Source organism: Lipotes vexillifer, unplaced genomic scaffold (assembly GCF_000442215.2).
Source record: "Lipotes vexillifer unplaced genomic scaffold, Lipotes_vexillifer_v1.1 scaffold230, whole genome shotgun sequence".
Classification (NCBI taxonomy): domain Eukaryota; kingdom Metazoa; phylum Chordata; class Mammalia; order Artiodactyla; family Lipotidae; genus Lipotes; species Lipotes vexillifer.
The window spans coordinates 6,043,413-6,068,358 of NW_006775143.1; the positions used below are offsets into that span (position 1 = coordinate 6,043,413).

The following is a 24,946-nucleotide window of genomic DNA, read 5'->3' on the forward strand; positions in this document are numbered from 1 at the left end:
AGGCTCCAGATGCGCAGGCTCAGTAGTTGTGGCTCACGGGCCCAGCTGCTCCGTGGCATGTGGGATCCTCCCAGACCAGGGCTCGAACCCGTGTCCCCTGCTTTGGTAGGCAGATTCTCAACTACTGCGCCACCAGGGAAGTCCCAAGTAAAGTAATTTAACGCAAATGAGAGCAGAGTTCTAGCCTCACCTTGACCGCTGGATTTCAGTACAGCCTCAGAATTAAGGTCTGCTTTGCTGACTTCAGTCCATCCATCACCAACACTACTGCCCAGAACCCCCTGGAGTGTTGGTACGAGGGTACATGGCCAGGGATCAGGAAACTTAAGGGGACACCAGAAACTAAATCATGTCACTACTCCCTTAAAAATGATCCTGAACAGCATCTTGGGGGTTAGGGTTTGGGGGGCCTGTTGTCACTGTAAACCATGCGCTTTCTGGGATGGGATGCATGGAGTGTGGCCAGGACATCCAGAATCGACTGTTCTAGAAGGCTTCTCTCAGCTGACTGTGGGAATTTGGACAGGGAAATGACTTCTGAAAAATTCCTTTCTGACCCATGCAGATAATTTGTTCAAATTAAGCACTAGAGATACCAACTCTGTTGCTGAAGGGAGGATGCTTTCTTGGCCTTAGATATACTCCCTCAGGAAGGATGTGGCTAGCAAAAATATTTCCCCCTCCACTTTAATTTAAACTTTTTATTTTAGAATACTTTTTAGATTTATGGAAAAGTTGCAAACATAGTACAGAGAATTCTCACATACCCCTTACCCAAAGTCTCCTTTTGTTAACATCTTATATCATTATGGTACATTTGTCACAACTAAGGAGTTCAACATTGGTACATTACTATTAACTGTACGCTTCATTGTATTTCACTAGTTTTCTCCTGGTGTTCTTTTTCTGTTACAGAATCCCATCCAGAGTACCCACAATACATTTTATAGTCATATCTCTCAGCCTCCACTATTTTGTGGCACTTTCTCAGACTTTCCTTATATATAATGACCTTGAAAGGTTTGAAAAGTATTGATCGGGCATTTTATAGAATGCCCTTCATTTGGGTTTGTCTGGTATTTTTCTCATGGTCACACTGGGGTTATGGGTTTGGGGGAGGAAGATCACAGCGGTAAAGCGCCCTTCTCATCATATTGTATCAAGGCTACATAGTATCAACGTGACTTGTCACTGATGATGTTAACTTTGATCACCTGGTCCAGGTGCTCTTTGCCAGGTTTCTTCACTGCTGTTAGTCCTCCCCTGGCACCCCCTCCTCTCATACTGTAGTCTTTGGAAGCCTGTTGCTAAGGGCAGTTTGGCTCCTTTTTGACCACTGCTTTTAGGATCCCATTTTCAACTCTTTATTTGAAAGAGAAAGCCCTGGGGTCAAGGCAGGTATCAAAAGCACCCCGTGAGCAGGCATGATGTGCCCCGCAGCAACCACCTGTGGCCTGATTGGGACCCTGCCTTGTACGGATGCTCCTCCTCCTTGCTCCTGCTCTTTGGGCCTGGCCCTCGAGGGTTTACCTCCCGCAAGTCTGTTGAAAGAGATACTTCTCTCTTGTTAGGTACAGTAATTTTGTCCTGAAATCTAGTCAAGAAGCGGGGGTCGGGCTTCCCTGGTGGCGCAGTGGTTGAGAGTCTGCCTGCCGATGCAGGGGACACGGGGTCGTGCCCCGGTCCATGAAGATCCCACATGCAGTGGAGCGGCTGGGCCCGTGAGCCATGGCCACTGAGCCTGTGCACCCGGAGCCTGTGGTCCGCAACGGGAGAGGCCACAACAGCGAGAGGCCCACGTACCGCAAAAAAAAAAAACAAAAAAAAACAAATTATAGTACATCCACACTATATTATGCAGCAATAACAAATGAACTAGAGCTCTATATGTTGGGAGGTCTATGATACATTAAATTTAAAAAGGCAAGTTGTATACATCAGAAATTAACACAACATTGTAAATCAAATATACTTCAATAAAATAAATTTTAAAAATAAAAAAGGCAAGTGGTAAAGTAATATGTATAGTGGGATCACTACATATGAACATATATATGTGTAAATGTATATGTGTATATGTTTATATGAGAGTAGGAAAGTGCATGATAGTATATGAACCGGACTATTTAGGTTCATATCTTGGGGTGATGGGACAGCAGGGCAAGGGCAGGCCAGATTAACATTATCTTTCTACAACCTCGTTTGTTTCCTTTCACTCATTACAGTGGGCATTTATTTCTTTTGTAATTTAAAAATTCTAATAAGGAAAAATTTTAAATCAAAACATATGAAACATCTGAGTTAAATATATTTACAATGTTTCCTACTTCTTTTCCAAGACTAAGCAACATTCTGCTATAAGCCAATGTTTTGCTTACCTTTCTCCACTCCTGAAGTGATAATTACAAGAAGAATTTTAAGAAATCTCCATTATGGGACTTCCCTGGTGGCGCAGTGGTTAAGACTCTGCACTCCCAGTGCAGGGGGCCCGGGTTCAATATCTGGTCAGGAAACTACAGCCTGTGAGCCGAAACTAAGGAGCCCACGTGCTGCAACTAAGACCTGGTGCAACCAAATAAATAAATAAACATTAAAAAAAAAACCCTCCATTATACCCCAATTAACAGGCCTTAGCACTTAAAAAAAAAAAAGACTTTACCACGTATCACTTTCTATTTCAAATTATATTTATATGCTACACAACAGCAACAAAGACATTTTTCAGGCACAATCCTAGATGTCTACCTTATGGCTGTGCTTCCCCCACTCCTTTTTGTCCTAGCTTCACTTTGGTCAGATGTGTCTTGAGACACGTGTTAACAAGCAAAGTTGAATTCATGTCATATATTTTGAGGCACACTACAGAAGCATTTATAATTTTAGAAAAAATTTCAATATTACTTCTTATTAGAATTTTTTTTTTACACTTCAGAATTATGTGTCCCTTTGCTAATAACTGTATATATAATGTGTATTTTTACTGGAACTTATATGTTCCCAGCATCTTCATTTTGATGATCATCTTAAGTTTTTTTAATATTCTGAATACATTCTGAATATAAAACATAACATAGCATATTCTGAGTTGTCTGGATGACCACCATTTAATTGACTAATGAAATACATATCAGTTCCCTATATTTACATTTGTTTAAGCTCAAGAAACTACCAAATATTTCAACATCAATTTCCTTACGTTAATGACAAATGAATAGCAACAGTCTTAATACATGGAAACTTGTGCCCAGTCAGGCCCATCTGAGCATCTGTAGGGCCTGAACCAGAGTACAGATATGGGCTTACATTCCATATGTCTAAATATTTAAAAGTTATACATCCAGCTAACAAATATGTGTAAAGCTATGGCTTTGAAATGACTGAAAGCTGGCTAAATATCAAAGACAACTAACTTTATTTTTCTTGTCTGGGTGGTCTGTTGATATTTGGTATGAGTGATAAAATAAATATTGACACATAAACAGTTCATAAAATTTATTTTTCTTGCCTTGATAGCAGCAAAATAATTATTTACATTATAAGATTATAAGATTTTTCACATAAATGGTGTGTTCAAAGATAAACTACGGCTTATTAAAAATTGTAAGACCTTATTTGAGGAAAAATCAATTAGAAGCAGGTAAGTGACAAACCAGAAGTGGTTAGGAGCGCTCCACGGACAGGAGCTGGGGAGAGACTTTTGTAGAGAAAGGGTGGAAGTAAAGTAAAGAAATGATGGATTGTCTATAGGATAAAGCCTACTTGGCTGTTAGTGACTGGTTGTTCAATTTCATAGCCTTGAGTTATTTACAGCCTTAGATTTGGGTTTGTCACAGCATTAGAGCCACCTCAGTCTAATGGCTTCCTTGATTAATTAAACAACAGTAATGTCAAATTGGACAAAGTTTCTTAAGTGATTGTACTTCTTAGATAGTTTTTTATTACTTTTAATTTAGAGAAAATGTGTTCTTTGGTAAGCAAACAACAACTGAAATTGCCAATTAAATTCTTAAAGTAATATTTAGATTCAGAAATAAATCACAAATTTTATATATCATATTAAAACACTGAAATAGGGATACATATGATAACATCATAGAATGTTAGAATATATTTGAATTTCATCATAAATTATCATTTATATTGCAAGTTTTACCATCTCTTAAAGCAATATCTAGAGTCATACAGTGAAGTATCAGTATTATGCTTCACTCATGGTACATATAAACGGACATATATACAAATGAAAGGAAAATCAATTGTTTAATATTGCAGAAATGTTCCTCAGTCACCAGTCCAAATGTACTAATTCATGAGCAACTCCAGAATCACAAATGATAATAAGAAGAAAAGCAAGAAAATGGGCTTTCAGCACTAAAGAGAAAAATTGTTGGTTGTTCAAGAATTTATTGAATTCATCTGATCTGAGAGAAAGCATTTAGAATAGTTTTTCCTCTTACCTAAGTACTTCTGCTGCTCAACTCTTCCTTGCACTAAAAAGCAGTGTCCATTTTTGACCTTGTGAGAAAATAGGAAAAATATATGTTGGTTTCTGCCTTCCATTCCCCACCTCATTCCTGGCACAGAGCCCCTGAAACTGTCGTGAATTCCTAAGTGTTAAGAACATTAGGAGACTTCCCTGGTGGCGCAGTGGCTAAGACTCCATGCTCCCAATGCAGGGGGCCTGGCTTCGATCTCTGGTCAGGGAACTAGGTCTCACATTCATGCCACAACTAAGTTCACATGCCACAACTAAGGAGCCTGCCTGCTGCAACTAAGACCCAGTGCAACCAAATAAATAAATATTTAAAAGAAAGAAAAAAGAACATTAGGAACCTCTTCTGTTCTAATAGTTGGCCTCTGACCCTGGCTTCTGAAACAGGGTTCCTAAATCCACTGGAACTTCCTGGGTAGCAGGAGTACTTTTTGTTCTAATGAGGCAATTCTGGGTGGGCTCCTGGATGGCAGCTAATCACCACAAATAAGACCAAGTCATGATCAAAAGCTTGGAATTTTCAGCCCCATTCCCCAGTCTCCAGAGAGGGGAAAGGGGCTGGAAATGGAGTTCATGATCCATCCTATCTACATGATGAAGTCTCACAAAAATCCCAAAGTATGGGGTTTGGAGAACCTCCACATACCAGGACAGTGACACACCCCAACTCCACAGTGACAGAAGCTCCTGCACTTGGGGCCCTCTCAGATCTCACCTCATGTGTATCTTCATCTGGCTGTTCATCTGTATCTTTTATCATATCCTTTAATGAACTGCTAAACATAGGTGTTTCCCTGAGTTCCGTGAGTCATTCTAGCATATAATCGAATCCAAGTGGAAAGGAGGTCATGGGAACTTCCAATTTGTCGCCAAGTCAGATAGAAGTTGTGGGTAACCTGAGGATTTACTGCCTGCGGTTGACATGTGAAGTGGGGGTGGGCAGTCTCAGGGGCCCGAGCCCTCACCCTGTAGGATTTAACACTATCTCCAGGTGGATGGTGTCAGAATTGAGTTAGATTGTAGGACGCTCAGCTGATGCCTCAGAATTGTGTGGAACCATCCCCCACCTCTGGTGTCAGAGGGCTGTGAGTGTGATAGTAGTGTAAAGGAGACACACAGGAGGAAGACTGGGTTTCTACCCAACCCAGACCTCAATGGGTGCATAACCCCAAAACTTTTACAGCATTCCAACCCAGCTGCCTTTTGCTTTAAGAGCAGAGGGCAAGAGGTATGAAGTGTTTCCATCAGGCCTGAGTAGTGTTAGGAGCAGTTATTCAAGGTTCTAGGTTATGCTGGGCCAGTGCCAAGTGACAGAGGTTCTCATCTGTTCCTTAACAAGTGTGTGTGTGTGTGTGTGTGTGTGTGTACATGTGTTTTATGCAAGACCCTCTAATATGTGGGGGAAGCAGCCCCTTTTGCTTGAGCCTAAGGGTAGTACTGGGCCGAATGAAAGCCAAATGACTTCACACAGCGCCATGCAGATGAAAGTTTACAATTTTGAGTAGAGAAAACTGGTGGGAGAGGCAAGCAAAGTCAAAGAAATGCATGCTGTTGCTAAGGGCATCCTCTTCACACTGTGAATAGTGACCAAGTTTGCCAAAACATCAGTGTCACATAAAATTTAACATTAATTTGAATGTATTAGTTTTGTGTTTTTTTGAGTGATTAAGTTGTAAACAATTCTTAATTTTGAGAAATATCATATTTACCTTGAAAATCTTGTAAAGGTAAGTCGGACTTGTGTTGATTTACAGGTGTTAGGAGTAAAATATAGAAAACGATCATTCCTATTGTTGCCAATTAAAAGGTTTCTCAAAATAATAAAACAATGTTTTCAAAATGCCCTGGGAGAATCATATGCTTAAAATAAACCACAGTGTAACAAGAGAGACAGGCATGTTATTAATTCAAAGCTATAGTCACATATTTAGGTATTAGATGGTAGATACTGTGAAAGAAAAATCAAAATGGAGTCAGTATTGCTAAGAGACTTCTCTAAAATGCTGCCAGGGGAATTCCTTGGCTGTCCAGTGGTTAGGACTCCACACTTCCACTACCGGGGGCCCAGATTTGATCCCTGGTCGGGGAACTAAAATCCCATAAGTCGCGTGGTTCGGCCTATAAATAAATAAATAAATAAATAAATAAATAAAAATAAATAAATAAATAAATAAATTTGAAAAATGCAGCTGGAAGGCCCCTGAGGAAATGTGACTTATGCACATCTCAGCCCAGAAGGAATCTGACCTTCTGACCACTTATTGTCTTAACACAGACATCCAGAACATCTGCCCAATGTTCAGAATCTCAAGATATTTACTGCACCCTTACGCTAAAGCAACTTGCGACAGCCATCCCTTAAGGACTAATATTTCCTTTCTTCTATCAGAGTAGAGCCTCATGGCTTTTGCCTTTATAAGCCCCTGAACACTTCCCCAGAACACTCTTTTGGTTTTACCCAAATCTGTGTCTCCAGAATTGCAATTCTTAAGACCCCAAATACACTCTTTTCTTATTTGCAGCCTTCTGCGCTTTTTGGGCTGACATTACTGAGTAGGAACCTTCCTTTAAAACGGTAGGAAAATACTGTAAGAGATTACATTTGTAGCTCTTTTAACAGGATAATGTTGGTGCAAAATCTTCCTGTCTGATTTGTCTAGTATCATCCACATTGCTCAATATGGTACTTTACATGTAGAAAGCACTCAAGGAAATAGCTCAGATAGTTAACAAAAAAGCAAATTGCAAAAGAATATATATATATCAGATAGAATATCAACATTTTTATAAAATTTTAAAACAATTTAATATATCTTAGGGATACAATGTAGCAAAAGTTTAAAGATATGTACTGGAGCAATGACAACTAAATTCAGGAAAGTGGCTTACCTCCGAGGTGGAGAGAGAGGAACACGGTGGGGGAGGAGTGCCTGGGAGAACTCAAATGTACTTGAAATGCTTTGCTTTTTAGGCCAGGTAGTAAGTTCCACAGTGTCTATTATATTATTAGTTATAGATTTTTGTAAGTCTGAACTATTTCATTAAAATGCAACCCAGACAAAAGTCTTTCCAGCATTTGATTCTCAAGTACTCTCACACGTGCTCTGAGTGAGCTGTGAAAAGTAATGTATTCAATATTAGTTTCCTGTGGCAGCTGTAGCAAATGACCACAGACTTGGGCCTCCCTGGTGGCGCAGTGGTTGAGAGTCCGCCTGCCGATGCAGGGGATACGGGTTTGTGCCCCGGTCTGGGAGGATCCCACATGCCGCGGAGTGGCTGGGCCCGTGAGCCATGGCCGCTGAGCTTGCGCGTCCAGCAACGGGAAAGGCCACGACAGTGAGAGGCCCACATATGGCAAAAAAAAAAAAAAATGACCACAGACTTGGTACCTTTAAACAACAGAAATTTATCCTCTCACAGTTTTGGAGACCAGAAGTCCAAAATCAGTTTGTGCTGAAATTAAGGAGGGGAGAATGTTCTTGCTTCTCCCAGCTCCTCGGAGCTGCCAGCATTCCTTGGTTTGCGGCTGCATCACTCCAGTCTCTGCCTCTGATCACACCATCTTCTCTTCTGTCTATGTCAAACCTCCCTCTTATAAGGACATTTGTGATTATCCAGGGCTCCCCTGGATAATCCAGGATAATCTCCCCACCTCAAGATCCTTAATCACATCTGCAAAGACCCTTTTCCCATATAAGGTAACATTTACAGGTTCCAGGGTTCAGGATTAGGTCTTGACCACAAATGCCTTTGTCTCCAGTTACAATAGGAATGCAATCCTTTCCTAAAGTCACAGTTGAATAAAATTGGCCCAAGGGTAGTAAATTAAAGGTACTAATAAATTTTACAGGAACTGGAAGAATGCTAGGGGATTTGGAGAAGTAAATAAATTTTACAGGAACTGGAAGAATGCTAGGGGATTTGTGGGCTGGCATTTTATCATTAAAGATCTCAAATAAGAGTCTTTCAACAAATATGTTAAACTTATAGATGGCACTGAACCTGGGGAGTAGTAACAGTGTTAGTGCAGTAGTATAAGAAGAACAAACACCTTGAACTTTAATGGAACAGTACTGCTGAAGAGCGTATTAGCGGCACACAGTGAGAGCCCACAAAGCATTATTTGACTAAAGGATTAGATCAGCTTTTAAAGCAGTGAAAAAACAAAAGTGAGATTCTGGCCTGCACACTTAAAAGCATCCTATAGACAAGGACAAATCATTCAGTTTGTATTACCATTTATATCTATTGAATAAATGAATAAAAGGGCACATTTCAGCTTTCACTAGGGTTAAAAATCAATCAGCAGGTGTACCTGCTTAGCACTCTTCTTGGTACTTTGAGGATACTGGCATGTAGTAGGAAGTTGGCCCCTTAGAAGTGACCAAATGAGAAGGAGCTGACATGAAGCATTACATGGCACTCAGGCTGCCAGGCCCCCTGAGGGGTTTAATGCAGTGCAGTGAGTCCTCTTCATAGCCCACCAAAAACAGTAGGGTTCAATCTATTTAATTAAAGGGACAAACCATGGCAAAATAAGTTACTTTTTTTTCTCTGTTGATTCAATTTTTGTTTTACATCTTTATTGGAGTATAATTGCTTTACAATGGTGTGTTAGTTTCTGCTTTATAACAAAGTGAATAAGTTATACGTATACATATGTTCCCATATCTCTTCCCTCTTGTATCTCCCTCCCTCCCACCCTCCCTATCCCACCCCTCTAGGTGGTCACAAAGCACTGAGCTGATCTCCCTGTGCTATGCAGCTGCTTCCCACTAGCGATCTATTCTACGTTTGGTAGTGTATATATGTCCATGCCACTCTCTTGCTTTGTCACAGCTTACCTTTCTCCCTCCCCATATCATCAAGTCCATTCTCTAGTAGGTATGTGTCTTTATTCCTGTCTTACCCCTAGGTTCTTCATGACATTTTTTTTCTTAAATTCCATATATATGTGTTAGCATACAGTGTTTGTCTTTCTCTTTCCGACTTACTTCACTCTGTATGACAGCCTCTAGGTCCAACCACCTCATTACAAATAGCTCAATTTCATTTCTTTTTATGGCTGAGTAATATTCTATTGTATATATATGCCACATCTTCTTTATCCATTCATCCGATGATGGACATCTAGGTTGTTTCCATCTCCCGGCTATTGTAAATAGAGCTGCAATGAACATTTTGGTACGTGACTCTTTTTGAATTATGGTTTTCTCAGGGTATATGCCCAGTAGTGGGATTGCTGGGTCATACCGTAGTTCTGTTTGTAGTTTTATAAGGAACCTCCATACTGTTCTCCATAGTGGCTGTACCAATTCACATTCCCACCAGCAGTGCAAGAGTGTTCCATTTTCTCCACACCCTCTCCAGCATTTATTGTTTCTAGATTTTCTGATGATGGCCATTCTGACTGGTGGGAAATGATATCTCATTGTAGTTTTGATTTGCATTTCTCTAATGATTAACGATGTTGAGCATTCTTTCATGTGTTTGTTGGCAGTCTGTATATCTTCTTTGGAGAAATGTCTATTTAGGTCTTCTGCCCATTTTTGGATTGGGTTGTTTGTTTTTTTGTTATTGAGCTGCATGAGCTGCTTGTAAATTTTGGAGATTAATCCTTTGTCAGTTGCTTCATTTGCAAATATTTTCTCCCATTCTGAGGGTTGTCTTTTGGTCTTGTTTATGGTTTCCTTTGCTGTGCAAAAGCTTTGAAGTTTCATTAGGTCCCATTTGTTTATTTTTGTTTTTATTTCCATTTCTCTAGGAGGTGGGTCAAAAAGGATCTTGCTGTGATTTATGTCATAGAGTGTTCTGCCTATGTTTTCCTCTAAGAGTTTGATAGTTTCTGGCCTTACATTTAGGTCTTTAATCCATTTTGAGCTTATTTTTGTGTATGGTGTTAGGGAGTGATCTAATCTCATACTTTTACATGTACCTGTCCAGTTTTCCCAGCACCACTTATTGAAGAGGCTGTCCTTTCTCCACTGTACATTCCTGCCTCCTTTATCAAAGATAACGTGACCATATGTGCGTGGGTTTATCTCTGGGCTTTCTATCCTATTCCATTGATCTATCTTTCTGTTTTTGTGCCAGTACCATACTGTCTTGATTACTGTAGCTTTGTAGTATAGTCTGAAGTCAGGCAGCCTGATTCCTCCAGCTCCATTTTTTGTTCTCAAGATTGCTTTGGCTATTCGGGGTCTTTTGTGTTTCCATACAAATTGTGAAATTTTTTGTTCTAGTTCTGTGAAAAATGCCAGTGGTAGTTTGATAGGGATTGCATTGAATCTATAGATTGCTTTGGGAAGTAGAGTCATTTTCACAATGTTGATTCTTCCAATCCAAGAACATGGTATATCTCTCCATCTGTTTGTATCATCTTTAATTTCTTTCATCAGTGTCTTATAATTTTCTGCATACAGGTCTTTTGTCTCCTTAGGTAGGTTTATTCCTAGATATTTTATTCTTTTTGTTGCAATGGTAAATGGGAGTGTTTTCTTGATTTCACTTTCAGATTTTTCATCGTTAGTATATAGGAATGCCAGAGATTTCTGTGCATTAATTTTGTATCCTGCTACTTTACCAAATTCATTGATTAGCTCTAGTAGTTTTCTGGTAGCATCTTTAGGATTCTCTATGTATAGTATCATGTCATCTGCAAACAGTGACAGCTTTACTTCTTCTTTTCCGATTTGGATTCCTTTTATTTCCTTTTCTTCTCTGATTGCTGTGGCTAAAACTTCCAAAACTATGTTGAATAAGAGTGGTGAGAGTGGGCAACCTTGTCTTGTTCCTGACCTTAGTGGAAATGCTTTCAGTTTTTCGCCATTGAGGATGATGTTGGCTGTGGGCTTGTCATATACGGCCTTTATTATATTGAGGAAAGTTCCCTCTACACCTACTTTCTGCAGGGTTTTTATCATAAATGGGTGTTGAATTTTGTCAAAAGCTTTCTCTGCATCTATTGAGATGATCATATGGTTTTTCTCCTTCAATTTGTTAATATGGTTAATCACATTGATAGATTTGCGTATATTGAAGAATCCTTGCATTCCTGGAATAAACCCCACTTGATCATGGTGTATGATCCTTTTAATGTGCTGTTGGATTCTGTTTGCTAGTATTTTGTTGAGGATTTTTGCATCTATGTTCATCAGTGATATTGGCCTGTAGTTTTCTTTCTTTGTGACATCCTTGTCTGGTTTTGGTATCAGGGTGATGGTGGCCTCGTAGAATGAGTTTGGGAGTGTTCTTCCCTCTGCTATATTTTGGAAGAGTTTGAGAAGGATAGGTGTTAGCTCTTCTCTAAATGTTTGATAGAATTCACCTGTGAAGCCATCTGGTCCTGGGCTTTTGTTTGTTGGAAGATTTTTAATCACAGTTTCAATTTCAGTGCTTGTGATTGGTCTGTTCATATTTTCTATTTCTTCCTGATTCAGTCTTGGCAGGTTGTGCATGTCTAAGAATTTGTCCATTTCTTCCAGGTTGTCCATCAATCTGTTAAATGAAACACTTCTAATCTAACCCTCACCCCTTCTTGCGGACCCCCTCTCCTTGCCCCACCTGAGAAGACACCTCTTTTCCTTCCCCCATGGATGAAGAAGCAGAGTGGCCTAATGCCTTGGTATCTGTGACACACAGACTTGGCTTGCAAACCATGGTCTAGACCTGACTCCACATAGGGAGTGGGACTCAATCTGCACCAGGGAACCCCTCCCTCGCATTATTATCTTTGGCCATTGTTATAAATGCCAAGGGGGAACTTCACCTAGTGGTTTAGTTCACTTGTGATAAAAAAATGGTAGCATTTTGGACAAGTTTCAATGTATCCACATCTTTAAAATTGATAGATGATCATTGCATCCTTCTCAAAGGTTGTTCTTGAGATAATACATGCAGAGTCCTAGCATACAGCAAAGATTCAATGAAAAGATTCCCCTAAGGTTTCTAGAGGTTTCATTCCATGGTAAGCAAATTCTCCTTAACCAAACCATCGAATCACCTATGTCCTGACTTAATCGAAACCCACTTCTCCTTCAAGGGTAGCTTCCCTTGTATTCCTATAAGGTGGAAAATGCTCTTGTGTCCAACCAGACATATCATGGTAGAGGATGCTTTTATTACCCTTTTCAACAGATGAGGAAATTGAGGAACAGAGAAATAATTTGTCTAAGTGTTCACCCAGTAAGTGGCAAAGCAAGAATCTGAACCCAGAGAGTCTGGTTCTAGAGGCTTCTCTCTTAGCCAGTGGGCAATTCTGACCCTTTTTGTAGCTAAAAGTCTCCTAGACTAAGTTCACTTCATTTTCTATTATAGGATCTGAAGTAAGAATACATTTTGTTTGAGCAATGTAGTTGTAGTAGCCAGCTTCTAGGATGGTCCCTGCTTTGGACTGAATGTTTGTATCCCTCCCACACCTACCTCAATCCTAATCCCCAATGTGATGGCCTTTGGAGGTGGGGCATTTGTGAGGTGATTAGGTCATGTAGGTGGGAGTCCTCATAAATGGGATTAATGCCCTTGTAAATGAGACTCAGATCCCACACTCCTGCAGCCATGTGAGGTTGCTGCAAAAAGATGGCCATCCATGAATGAGGAAGTGGGCCTTCACCAGAGCCCAACCAAGCTGGCACCTTGATCTTGGACTTCCCAGCCTCCAGAACTGTGAGAAATAAATTGCTGTTGTTTATAAGCCATCAAGTCTATGGTATTCTGCTGTAGCAGCCTGAATGGATAAAACCGTCCCCAATGATCCCACCTCCTAGTAGGCACAGCCTTGTAATAGTTCCCTTCCACACTGTACCAAGGCTGGTCTGTGTGACATGCAGTATATGGCAGAAACAGTGGTATGTCACTTCCAAGATCAGGTTATAAAAGATACTGTTGCTTCTGACTTGATCACTCTCATATCACTTGCTCTGGCTGTGAGTTGCCATGTCATGAGCAACCCTATGGGAAGGCCTGCATGGTAAGGAATTGAAGCCTCCTACCCTTAGCCACATGAGTAAGCTTGCGAGTAAATCCTTCCACGTAGTTGAGCTTCAGAATGACTATATCGCCTGCTAGCACCTTGACTGCAACCTTAAAAAAGATCCTCGGCCAGAACTACCCCTCTATGCTGCCTTGATTCCAGCTCCTCAGAAACTGTAAGAGAATAAATATTTGTTGTTTTAAACTGCCAAGTTTGGGGATAATTTGTTACAAGCAATAGGTAAGTCATACAGTAATTGTCGCAAATTCCTACAGTTTATTTTAAAGACTGTCTGGCGTAATGCATTTCCCATAAATATTTAATCATAAAATAGCACAAGAGGGTTAGGGTGGCTCCAGCTGGAACCTGAGGACTATTCTCAGCTCTCTACCTTGATACTGAATGTCTGTAATAATCATAAGGCTTCAGGAGGAAGCACTTCACAGACTGCTACCTGGCGTTTCCTTATCAGTTAACAGCGCCACAGGATGGTCACATGCATCCCTTTTGTCTTGGACTTTCCCCTAGTAGATATGTAGGCTCTATCTACTTATCAGCTGACTTACTGATCAAGTAACAAGATATCCAGTAAAACACAGATCTTTCATAATTACCCGCATCATCACCATTCATCTCCAGAACTCTTTTCATTTTATAAAACTGAAACACTATTCCCATTAAATAACAACTCTTCATTGTCCCCTTCCCCCCAGCCCCTGGCAACCACCATTCTATTTCTGTCTCTATGATTGTGACTACTCTAAGTACTTTATATAAGTGAAATCACACAGTATTTGTCCTTTTGTGACTGGCTTATTTCACTTAGCATAATATCCTCAAGGTTCATGCATACTGTAGCATATATCAGAATTTCCTTCTTTTTAAAAGGTGAATAATATTTCATTGTATGTATATGCTACGTTTTGCTTATTCATTCATCTGTTCAAGGATATTTGTGTCGCTTCCACCTCTTAGCTATGGTGAATAGTTCTGCTATGAACACGGTTGTTTACATACCTCTTTGAGGCCCTGCTTTCAGTTCTTTTGTGTATAAACCCAAAAAAACCTTAATTTTTTGAGTAACTATTATACTGTTTTCCACTAGTGGCTGTATCATTTTACATGCACGAAGGTTCCAATTTCTCTGCCAACACTCATTATTTTATTTTCTGTTTTTTTTTGATAGTAGCCATCTAATGCATATGAAGTGGTCACTCATTTATTTTTATTTTCTTTTTATAGATGATAGAACTGAAGCATCAAACGATTAAGTGTTCGAGGTGGGATTTGAACCCAAGTAAATTGACCCACTATTAACTAATATGTTAAAATTCTTGTGACACTGAAGTCCCAAAATCTCTCAAGGAGGAGACGGGGGTCCAAGAGCTAACACTCACCAAATAAAGGGCAAAACAATCAGCAGCAAGTTAAATTCATCTTTCTCCTGATAATGTTCTGCGAATCCTGGGAGGTTGAATTTACCAGGAAATTACAAAATGTTGTTCTGGGGTAGAACTCTTCTTTTCAGCTTAAATAAGCTTGCTCAGGATGTCCATTTGGGACTTAGACTGGAGTTTTCTTATGCCCTAGTTTCTGTATTGTCTCGTCAGGCAAACTAAAACCAAAAAATTCTCCTAAGTTTCTGTCAGCCATATATATCCAAGTGATCATTTTCATCAGGCCGGAACTCAGACAGGTCTCTTAACTGAAAAGTTGTCCTGGCCAACTACCAAAATGCTCACTTTATATCTAGATTAAAGTAGTCAGCAGACTACTGAGCTCCCTGAGCTGGTCTCAGAGGAATTCCTTCCTCCAGAGCAGAGACAATGTGTGAGATTTAAGAACCTGGACCTTTGCATCTGACAGGCCTTTAGTCGCTGAAATTCAACTAAAGACATAAAGTAACTGAACATTTCTGAGTCTGATATATAAATCATAAATAAATATATAAATAAATCACATATAAATATATAAATAAATACGAATCATATATAACTCAGGGAATGACAGGACCAGAGCTGATGCACAGGAAGCACCTCGTACGTACAAGACACTTAATAAATGCTTGGTAGTATTATTTGTCATGGATCCATGCTCAACAAAACTGTGCATCATAAACGTTTATTACTGAGCAAACATCATTAAGAAGGACGTTAAGATGGTTAACGACCACAGGACAGGTGACACACATCAATACAAGGTTACTGTTCAACGTAGATACGTAGCTCTACTGTGCTGGAATCAGGCCTTCAGGCGATCCCACTAGGAGAGACAGTGTTCTGAGATGTGGCATATCCATTCCTTAAATACAGATTCTTGCACAGTAGTAAAAATTTCTACAAGTTTAGTGTATAATTATTTAAACTATAAAAGTATCACTGGGATTTGTGTACGTTAAGACGCGCAACCCGAGATGGTTGATAAAGCTCACTCTCCGGGTCCCAACCGCAGCTCTGCCTCAGTCCCAACCGAAGTGGATTCACATCTTCGCAGAACCGGCTGGGCTGGTGACTTTTCGCCACTTGAAGAGCTAGAGACGCAGCCGGTCTCCGCCCCGCCCCTACCTAGCCGAGCCGGCAGGATACGTCACTGCGCAGCGGCCTGGACGAAAGAGCCAATTGCGGAGCTAGGGACCCAGCCGGTCTCTGCCCCGCCCCGTTCGGGCTCCGCCCCCGATGGTGCGGCATGCAGGGTCCAGGAGCCTCTCTGGCTGCCACTCTTTGGAAGGGAAGTGGCGTATGCATTAGGTAGCAGTTAAAGTACGAATCGCCGTGAGGAGCAGCCGTTAGGAGGCGGGAATTCCGGTCCCTCAGGTGTAAGTCATCAGGAGGCGGAAGCACAGAGGGGGCGGGAAGGTGGTAGAATGCTGCATTGAGCTCGGTTTGCTGGTCTTTAAGTGGTCGCGCCCCCCCTTGGAGAACGCGACCAGAAGGCTAGGCGGTCCCGGGCTCTCTAGCCTCGCGGTAAGTAGGACCGCCTGGCGGCGCCGGGGATTAAGGTGTGTGGCCCCGGCGCTGACCTGCTGCCGCCGTCCCTTGCTACAGGGCAGTGGCCTCCCCGCCAGCCTTGCCTCCCAGCATTTCTCACTCCCCCTCCTCTCCTTGGTATCAGCCGCAGCCCCCGCCCTGCCTGCCCTCCACGCACGCCCCCCGCCCCGGGACCTTTCTGAGAAGCAGGTCCAGTCCTGTCACATCCCTGATTGACGTTCCCCGTCACGAGATGGCCCTCTTGTCCCTCCCGTCCTAAGCCGGCTTCGCTCGCTCTGTGCTTCAGCTGCAGGAGGCACCTAATATTATTTCGTTCCAAACTGACATCTGTTTGCTCGCTCTGGTACTTTCCCGCTTACCCCAGAAGGCACCCCTTGTCACGCCGGTAGAATCAGTTCGTCTCTGCTTCCGGAGCGCTGTTTACTCCATGTAAAGAGCGCGTTGGTTAAACTTTTTTAGTACGGTTGCTTGAATGAGACCGTCTTTTTCCACCGGATTATATGTTTCTTGAGGGCGGGAGTAGGGTCTTGCTCATTTGGGATCTCCCCAGGGCCTAGTACAAAAGCACGAAGTTTGGAAGCTAACAGTCCAAAGTTTTCGCACTAGCTTTGTGACCTTGGACACGATCTCCCTATGTATGAAGTGGTGATAAATAAAATAATTAATTTCAATCATCTTACAGATCTTGTATGGTGCAGAGTATGTACGCGATAAATATTCGGCTCTTTTTCCTTTCTAGCTTTCAGTATACACAGTAGTTGCTGGGTACGTTTTTTAAATGAATCGAGAGGCACTACAGATGAGTGATTTTTCTTCCTAGCCCTGTGATTGTATTGATGCTATCAGTTAGTTGATACATTTGGTAGTATTTGGTAAACACAACCTAATGAAGTAATTAAAGACAGTAATGGTGAACGTTGGTATCAACATCTGCAAGAATAAACATTTAACCTTCACGCTCTAATTAAATAACTTGAGGCGTTTGATTTAAGTCTTTGTGCCCTTCAGACAGATGTTTCTGAAGAGATGAAGGTATGTGTCTGCACATTATTTTTTACAGGTGATTGTAAAGTGCAGACCACTTGCCACGGAACATAGTTGAAACAGAAAATAGGAAGATGGCAGCAAACCCTTCAGGACAAGGTAAATGCTAGGAACTTTTTCCTCATATAGTAAAGTATTTTGATAGAAAATTTAGCATAGGGCTGTTACTAGAGCCAGAATTAAAAATGAATAGCCAAGTAAAACCCCATATTTGAAGCAAGTCCAACGTTTCATCAGATGTGTTTCATCAGATATGTAACATCCTTAATAGCTATTAATCCTATATGTTAATCTGTTAATATTATTCACACTGTAAACCTTAAGTCCTCGGACATTTGTGTTCTCATGCTCTTTTACTTGAGATTAGAACCACTTTTAAAGAAGTTATATTGTCACTAGGCAATATCCACTCCTTTATTTTCGTTTGCTCGAAAAACTTTTCATACACGTTTCACCTGTGTTAAGAGCTCTCTAAAGCAAGTCAAGTTAGATACATCCCAAATAAGGAGTTTTTATTTAAAAATAAGTTTCAAAAGTAAAATTTAATCTCTAGAAAGCATTAAATTCCACTTTGAAAGTTGTCTCCTGCTTAAGAACTTGAAGCAAACTTCTGTTTCCTCTCCATATCAAGTCTAAACTCCTTATTTGATGCATCATATTTTTTGATTAATCTTAGTCTTGTTTTATTTTAAACGTCATATAAACGTGTTTGTGTCCAGTTGTTTACACTCACTGTACTGTCTGTGAGAGTCATCCATGTTATGCCATGTATCAATAGTTCATTCTTTTTTATTGCAGACTAGTATTCCATTGTATGAATTTACCACAATGTATTTATTCATTCCTTTTTGGAGACTTTGGGGTTGTATCAGTTTTGGCCATTGTGAATAAAGCTGCTTTGAATATTCATTTGTAAGTCTTTTTGCAGATATTTTGGATGAATATCTAGGAATGGAGCAGCTGAGTGTACAGTTTACTTTATGGAAAACTGCCAAACCTTTTCCCAAAGTGGATGTACTTTACATTCCCTCTAGTAAAGTGTGAGAATTCTGGTTGCTCCATATATAGCATTGTTGGTCTTTTCAATTTTAGCCATTTTAGAGGGTGTAAAGTGACATCTCATTGTAGTATTAACTTGGATTTCCCTGATGACAAATGTTGGACACTTTTTTATGTGCTTATTGGCCATTGCAGATCTTCCTTTCTGAAGTGTTTGTTCAAGCCTTTTGCTCATTTTTTTAAAAATTTGGGTTATTTTTATTATCAATTTTTTTTTAAGAGTCTAGATACTGGTCCTATGTCACTGCTAATTGCATCATCTAGATCATCTTTGAGTTGGTTTCTGTTGACTGCATTTTTTTTGAGAATGGGTCACATTTTCCTTTTTCTTACTATATTTAGTGATTTGTTATTGAATACTGGATATTATGACTAATACATTGTAGAGACTCTGAATTCTGTTATATTCCTCTGAAATGTGATTTTCATTCTAGCAGATGGCTTGGCTCAACTCATACTCCAAACTCTTGTCTCCCTTATGTTGGGCAGCAGCTGAAATCTCTGCTCATTCTTTAAAGCTTCCAGTTGCTGCTTTAGTGCTTTATTTGTCTCCCCCATGTATGTGTAGTTTAGCAGAAAGCAAAAACTTTGGGTGGATTTTATAGGCATGTTTTAGGCTTTACTCCTTCTGCCTTTCCCTCTCAAGTCTCTCCCCTAATTTTCTGGTTACTCTGCCAGTCTTGAACTCTGTCCTCTGAAACCTCAAGCCAGTAAGGTGAGGCTATGCAAGCTGTTCGTGGATTGAGGAGTGCAAAAAGGCCACCAATTCCCAAATTTCACCAGTTGCAGTTTCTGCCTGATTTTGGTCAGTCTCTAGTGCCTTCAAATAATGAATGTTTAGTATTTTTTCCAGAATTTATAATTATATTTGTGGCAGGATTACTCTAACCAAACTATTCTGCTAGTACTGGAAGTTGGAAGCCCACTGAATCTGTTTTAGTATATTAGTTGCATTTAGGACAGACTAAAGATTACATGAGTTTTATAGACGTGTGGTATTCTAAAAAGCTAGCTCTGGTGATAGCTTTACTGGCTGTAACCAGCTAATACAATTCTGTTCTCTCAAATAACCAAGTGTGATTTGTGTGCTCTATGGACTAATCACAGGTCAGTATTCCCCTATGGTCTTTGACCTCCTCTTTTCACCAAGTTATAAGGATTCAGATTAAAAATAATTTAATTTGAACTGAAATGAAACTAAGAGAAATCTATTTTGGAGAGAAAATATGCCGTTAAAAATCACACAATGCAGTCCAAATGAAAACAAATTAAATATTTTTATCCCTCTGTTTTAATAGCACAAATATGCAAGATTTACAATTTGTTCCTTTTTTTTTTTTAAGCAGTTGCAATAAAGCACAATCATTTTTACTGTCACCTTTGATTGATCCATAGTCAAATCCACTATGAAACATCCCCTAATCTAAATAGAAGCAAGGACTTTCCTGGTGGCGCAGTAGTTAAGAATCTGCCTGCCAGTGCAGAGGACATGGGTTCGAGCCCTGGTCTGGGAAGATCCCACATGCTGCGGAGCAACTAAGCCCCTGTGCCACAACTAATGAGCCCATGTGCCACAACTACTGAGCCCATGTGCCACAACTGCTGAAGCCCACACACCTAGAGCCCGTGCTCCGTAACAAGAGAAGCCACCTTAATGAGAGGCCTGTGCACCGCAACAAAGAGTAGCCCCCACTCGCTACAACTAAAAAGAAAGCCCGCACACAGCAACGAAGACCCAACGTGGCCAAAAGTAAATAAATAAATTTATAAAACAAACAAAAAAACATAGAAGCGAATTTAGATTAGTCCTTTGGCTTTTGTTGCTCTTTTGTCAGTGATATTGTTGGTCATGGAGCTGCTGCTGTTAGGCACCAGCAGAGGGAGTCCGTATCATGTGCGGTAGACTCCTAGACTCTCAGTGAAAATTTAAAATTCTTATTTATTTGGATCTATTGCATCTTACTCTCTATATTATTTCTGTACTGTTTATGTGTATTGGAACTACTTATTGTGGAGATTGAATGCCAAGTTCCATAATTATCTTGTAATGATAACTGAAAGAACAATGACTTAAGAAATCTTCATCTGTGTGTTGTAATTTATTAATGTCTCTGGTGTAGGGGACAGGTCCTCTTTCAGATCTAGCAGTCTATCATACTACAGTAGTAATCTGAACTGCTAAATTTCACAAGCTCTTGGCAGACAGTTACTGAAGTCTCATATTCTTAGCATCCATCATAGTGTGGAACATTCAGTAGGTTCATAATAATTATTTGATTGATAAGAAGTAACATTTTGAAAATTTAATATGTAGAGGCAGATTGTCAAACTGGAATTTGGCCAAGGTACCATTCCTATGTAAAGAGGCTCTCATTATTGGTAAATATCAAGATCCTGTGATTATGTGCTGGCAGTTGGGAGATTGGTCTAACCTGATTTCAGATACACAGAGAAACCTGGTGAAAAACTGAGTAAAGAATGTGAATTCTTGGGACTTCCCTGGTGGTGCAGTGGTTAAGAATCTTCCCGCCAGTGCAGGGGACTATGGGTTCGATCCCTGGTCGGGGAAGATCCCACATGCTGCAGAGCAACTAAGCCTGTGTGCCACAACTACTGAGCCTGAGCTCTAGAGCCCATGAGCCACAACTACTGAGCCCATGTGCCACAACTACTGAAGTCTGTGCACCTAGAGCCTGTGCTTCACAACAAGAGAACCCCCCACTCGATGCAACTAGAGAAAGTCTGCACACAGCAACGAAGACCAAATGCAGCCATAAATAAATAAATAATTTAAAAAATAGCGATTGCTCTCAATTAAAAATAAAAGTGTGAATTCTTTTGATTCTTTTATAGTTATCTCAAAATGCTTAGAGTAATAACTGTAGGCCCTGCAGTGGTGGGAACTATTGATTTGGAGCCAGTTTGGATGCTCTTAGTTGTGATTTTAGGGCTCTGTGTAAGAATGGAACATAGCTCCTGGGAGGTGTCTTGCTTGACCTCAGACCCAAGTACAAGTTTCACCTAAACCACCTATGGTCCAGAAGGAAAGCAGATTTACCCTTCAGGCTTGTACTAAGGTATGCTACCTCTCAATTAAGAATTTATCCTAGGGCTTCCCTGGTGGCGCAGTGGTTGAGAGTCCGCCTGCCGATGCAGGAGACACGGGGTCGTGCCCCGGTCCGGGAAGATCCCACATGCCGTGGAGCGGCTGGGCCCGTGAGCCATGGCCACTGAGCCTGCGTGTCCGGAGCCTGTGCTCTGCAACGGGAGAGGCCACAACAGTGAGAGGCCCACATACCACAAAAAGAACCAGAAAAAACAAAAAAAAACAACAAAAAAGAATTTATCCTAGTGATGCATAAAAATCATCTTAAAGTTCTTGCATCTGTACATTTTTAAAGATGAGAGTGGACACAAAGACACAATTTGGAGTTCGTTTTTTTAAAGCTAGATTTCTTTTTGCCTCATTTTTCATTGCCAAGGCAAAGAGTGTATAGTAGTTTTCTGATGCTAGGATTGATCTGTAGGCCCAGGTTCAAATAGGAATGAAACCGAGTTGAGGCAGAATATGACGTAAACTAGCATGAGATTGTTTGTATAGTAGAAGAGAGCTTGTGATCCCCAGGTCCATTCAGACTGGCCTGGGAGGCCTGTCATGTGAGTGTAATCTAGAAAGTTGTGCTAATCAGTTGTACCCTGTGTAATGAAAAACAGTTTACTGACAGAATTGTCAGAATGGGGCTGACAAGAATCTAGTGAGGTTGACAGTCTAAATGATAGAGAACACTAGGTAATAATAACAGTAATAGCTAGTATTTATTAAGCAACTACCACGTGGCAGGCAGTGTGCTAGGTATTTTTTTTTCTATATTTCATATAACCACCCTTCAAAGTTGTCACTGTTATGTCCATCAGTCCTGCATAGTGAGGTAATTTTCCCAATATTAAATAGTAACTGGTAATACTGAGATAAGAACCCAAATTGAATCTGTGTCCAAGTCCCCTGTTTATTGTTTTCCCATACTGCAGGTTAGCTGGAGGGTTAGAACATTCTAATTATAGTATCTAAAAGAAAATTGGGAGCTCTAGACTAGGGGCAAAAGACCTCATCTTAATTTTTGTATCTCTTCTCCATCTGTTACTGAGTAGAAAATCCTTACAGGGAAATGGGCCTGTGAGTTTATCTGTAAGAGGAAAAGAAAAATGAGCGAGGAGGAAAGGGTCATTCAAGCAGAAGAGATTTCATCATCTTATTTAGCTAGTGCTGAAGACAAGAAACCTCAGTGGATAGAAAAAGTGGCAGGATAGAAAAAGTGGCAGTAGCTTAAAAGGGGTAAGTCCTTGGGGTCTCAGTGAGAGAGAACTTGAACACAAGGAGATCACCTGAGCAGACATTAGGGCTTATTCCTTTCCTTGATCTGTATTTTCAGTAAATTCCACAGGTGGCTAAGAGTTGAATAATTTTTTAATCTTGCAAGTTACAGGAAGTGTTTGCCATTAACTAGATAGCTAGAAGACTAGTTACTGGTACTAATTACTTCATGTTAATAACGTTGTTGTATTTTTTTTCTGCTAAGACTTAGACATCAGGCAGTCTCCCCTGAATAAGTTTGAGTTTTAACCACTGAGTACATTTTACATATCATTAAGGAGTATGGTAGGCAGAATAGTATTCTCCCCACATCCCTCCAAAAAATGCCGATGTCATAATCACCGGAATCTGTGACTTTGTTACCTTACATAGCAAAAGGAATTTTGCTCATGTGATTAAGGTTAAGGACCTTGAGATGGGAAGATTATCCTGGATTATCCAGGTGGGCCCATTTTAATCACATGAATCTTCATTTTTTATTTAAAAAAATTTTTAAACAACTTTATTGAGAATAATTTACATACTATAAGATTCACCTGTATTAAGATTACACTTCAAGAATCTTTAGTAACTTTGTAAAGTGTGTAACATTCACTAATATCTAATTTTATAACATTTCCATTAACCCAGAAAGAAAACTCATTCCTGTTTGCAGTCACTTCCCATTCTTACAGGCCTGGGCAACCACTAATGTACTTTTTGTCTATATAAATTAGCCTCTTCTGGACACCTTTCGTATAAATGGACTCTTACAATATATGGTCTCTTGTGTCTGGTTTCACTTAGCATGTTTTTGAGGTTCATCTGTGTAGTAGCATGTATTAGTAATTCTTTTTTGTTGTTGTTGTTAAACAACAGAAATTTATTTTCTCACAATTCTGAGATCAGGTTGTCAGCAGAGTTGATTTTCCTTGGCTTGTAGATGGCCTGTGTCTTTTCTCCCTGTGTCTTCACATGGTCTTTCTTTTCTCTGTGTGTGCATGTCCTGATCTCTTCTTATAAGGACACAAGCCATATTGGCTTAGGGCCCACTCCCAGTGACCTCATTCAACCTTAATTGCCTCTTTAAAAACTCTGTATGCAAATACAGTCACATTCTGAGGTACTAGGGCTTAGGACTTCAACCTATGTGTTTTGCAAGGATACAATTTAACCTATGACACTCCACCCTCTCAGCCTCCAAAATTCAAGTCTTCACATGTGAAGCCACAAAAGTCTTAACCCATTCCAGCATCAACTCTAAGTCTAAAATTTCATCTAAATAGCATCTAAATCAGATATGAGTGAGACTAGAGGTATGATTCATCCTGAGGCAAAATTCCTCTCCAATAGTAAACCTATGAAACCAAACAAGTTATCTGCTTCCAAAATAAAATAGTGGGACAGGTATAGGATAGACATTCCCCTTCCAAAAGGAAGAAATTGGAAAGAAGAAGGCTGACAGGTCCTAAGCAAGTCCAAAACCTAGCAGGGCAAATTCCATTAGATTTTTAATTTATTCAAAGATTTAGTTTATTATGTCAACATCAGTACTAGAACTCACATCTTTTACTCTCCAGTCTGCAACATTTCTACAGCACACATTTGTGTGCTGAAATTATTTGTATGACATTAATATATGTGGCTAATTTTAAGAAACTTCTGTGGAAAATTCCATTCGATTTTAAGGCTTGAGAGTGAAATCCTCTTTGGCTCAATTTTCTGTCTAACAAGGGTGGTGGCCCTGCCTTCTCCTCCCTGAATTTTGTCCCCAAACCTTCTGGAACCAATGAGGAAACAGTCCTGCTGCCTGGGCCTGTGCTCTCTGGACCCATGGTGGCAGTAGCAGCCCTGCTGACACCTGACCCACCTTCACAGTCATTTCTCCCTGTACTCAAAGGATGACGCATGTCTGCATCCAGACATCTCTAACATCTGACTTCCTGCTTGTAGAACCCCAGAAGTCCGACAGCCTTTCTTCATTTCATCCCACCTCTGTTCTCCTCAGTCCAAGCTGACAGTGCTTCTGCTGAGATGGTTGA

The 24,946-nt window shown here is 40.4% G+C and overlaps 1 protein-coding gene across 1 annotated transcript in view; it reads left to right on the forward strand.

Moving 5' to 3' along the window:
- Window positions 1-17,507: 17,507 nt before the first annotated feature.
- INIP (INTS3 and NABP interacting protein) overlaps window positions 17,508-24,946 on the forward strand; it is a 30,312-nt gene continuing 22,873 nt past the window's right edge. The window contains exon 1 of the mRNA XM_007449762.1: window positions 17,508-17,593. Coding sequence (XP_007449824.1) covers window positions 17,569-17,593 — 25 coding nt within the window. The 5' untranslated portion in view covers window positions 17,508-17,568. The remainder of the gene's footprint in view (window positions 17,594-24,946) is intronic.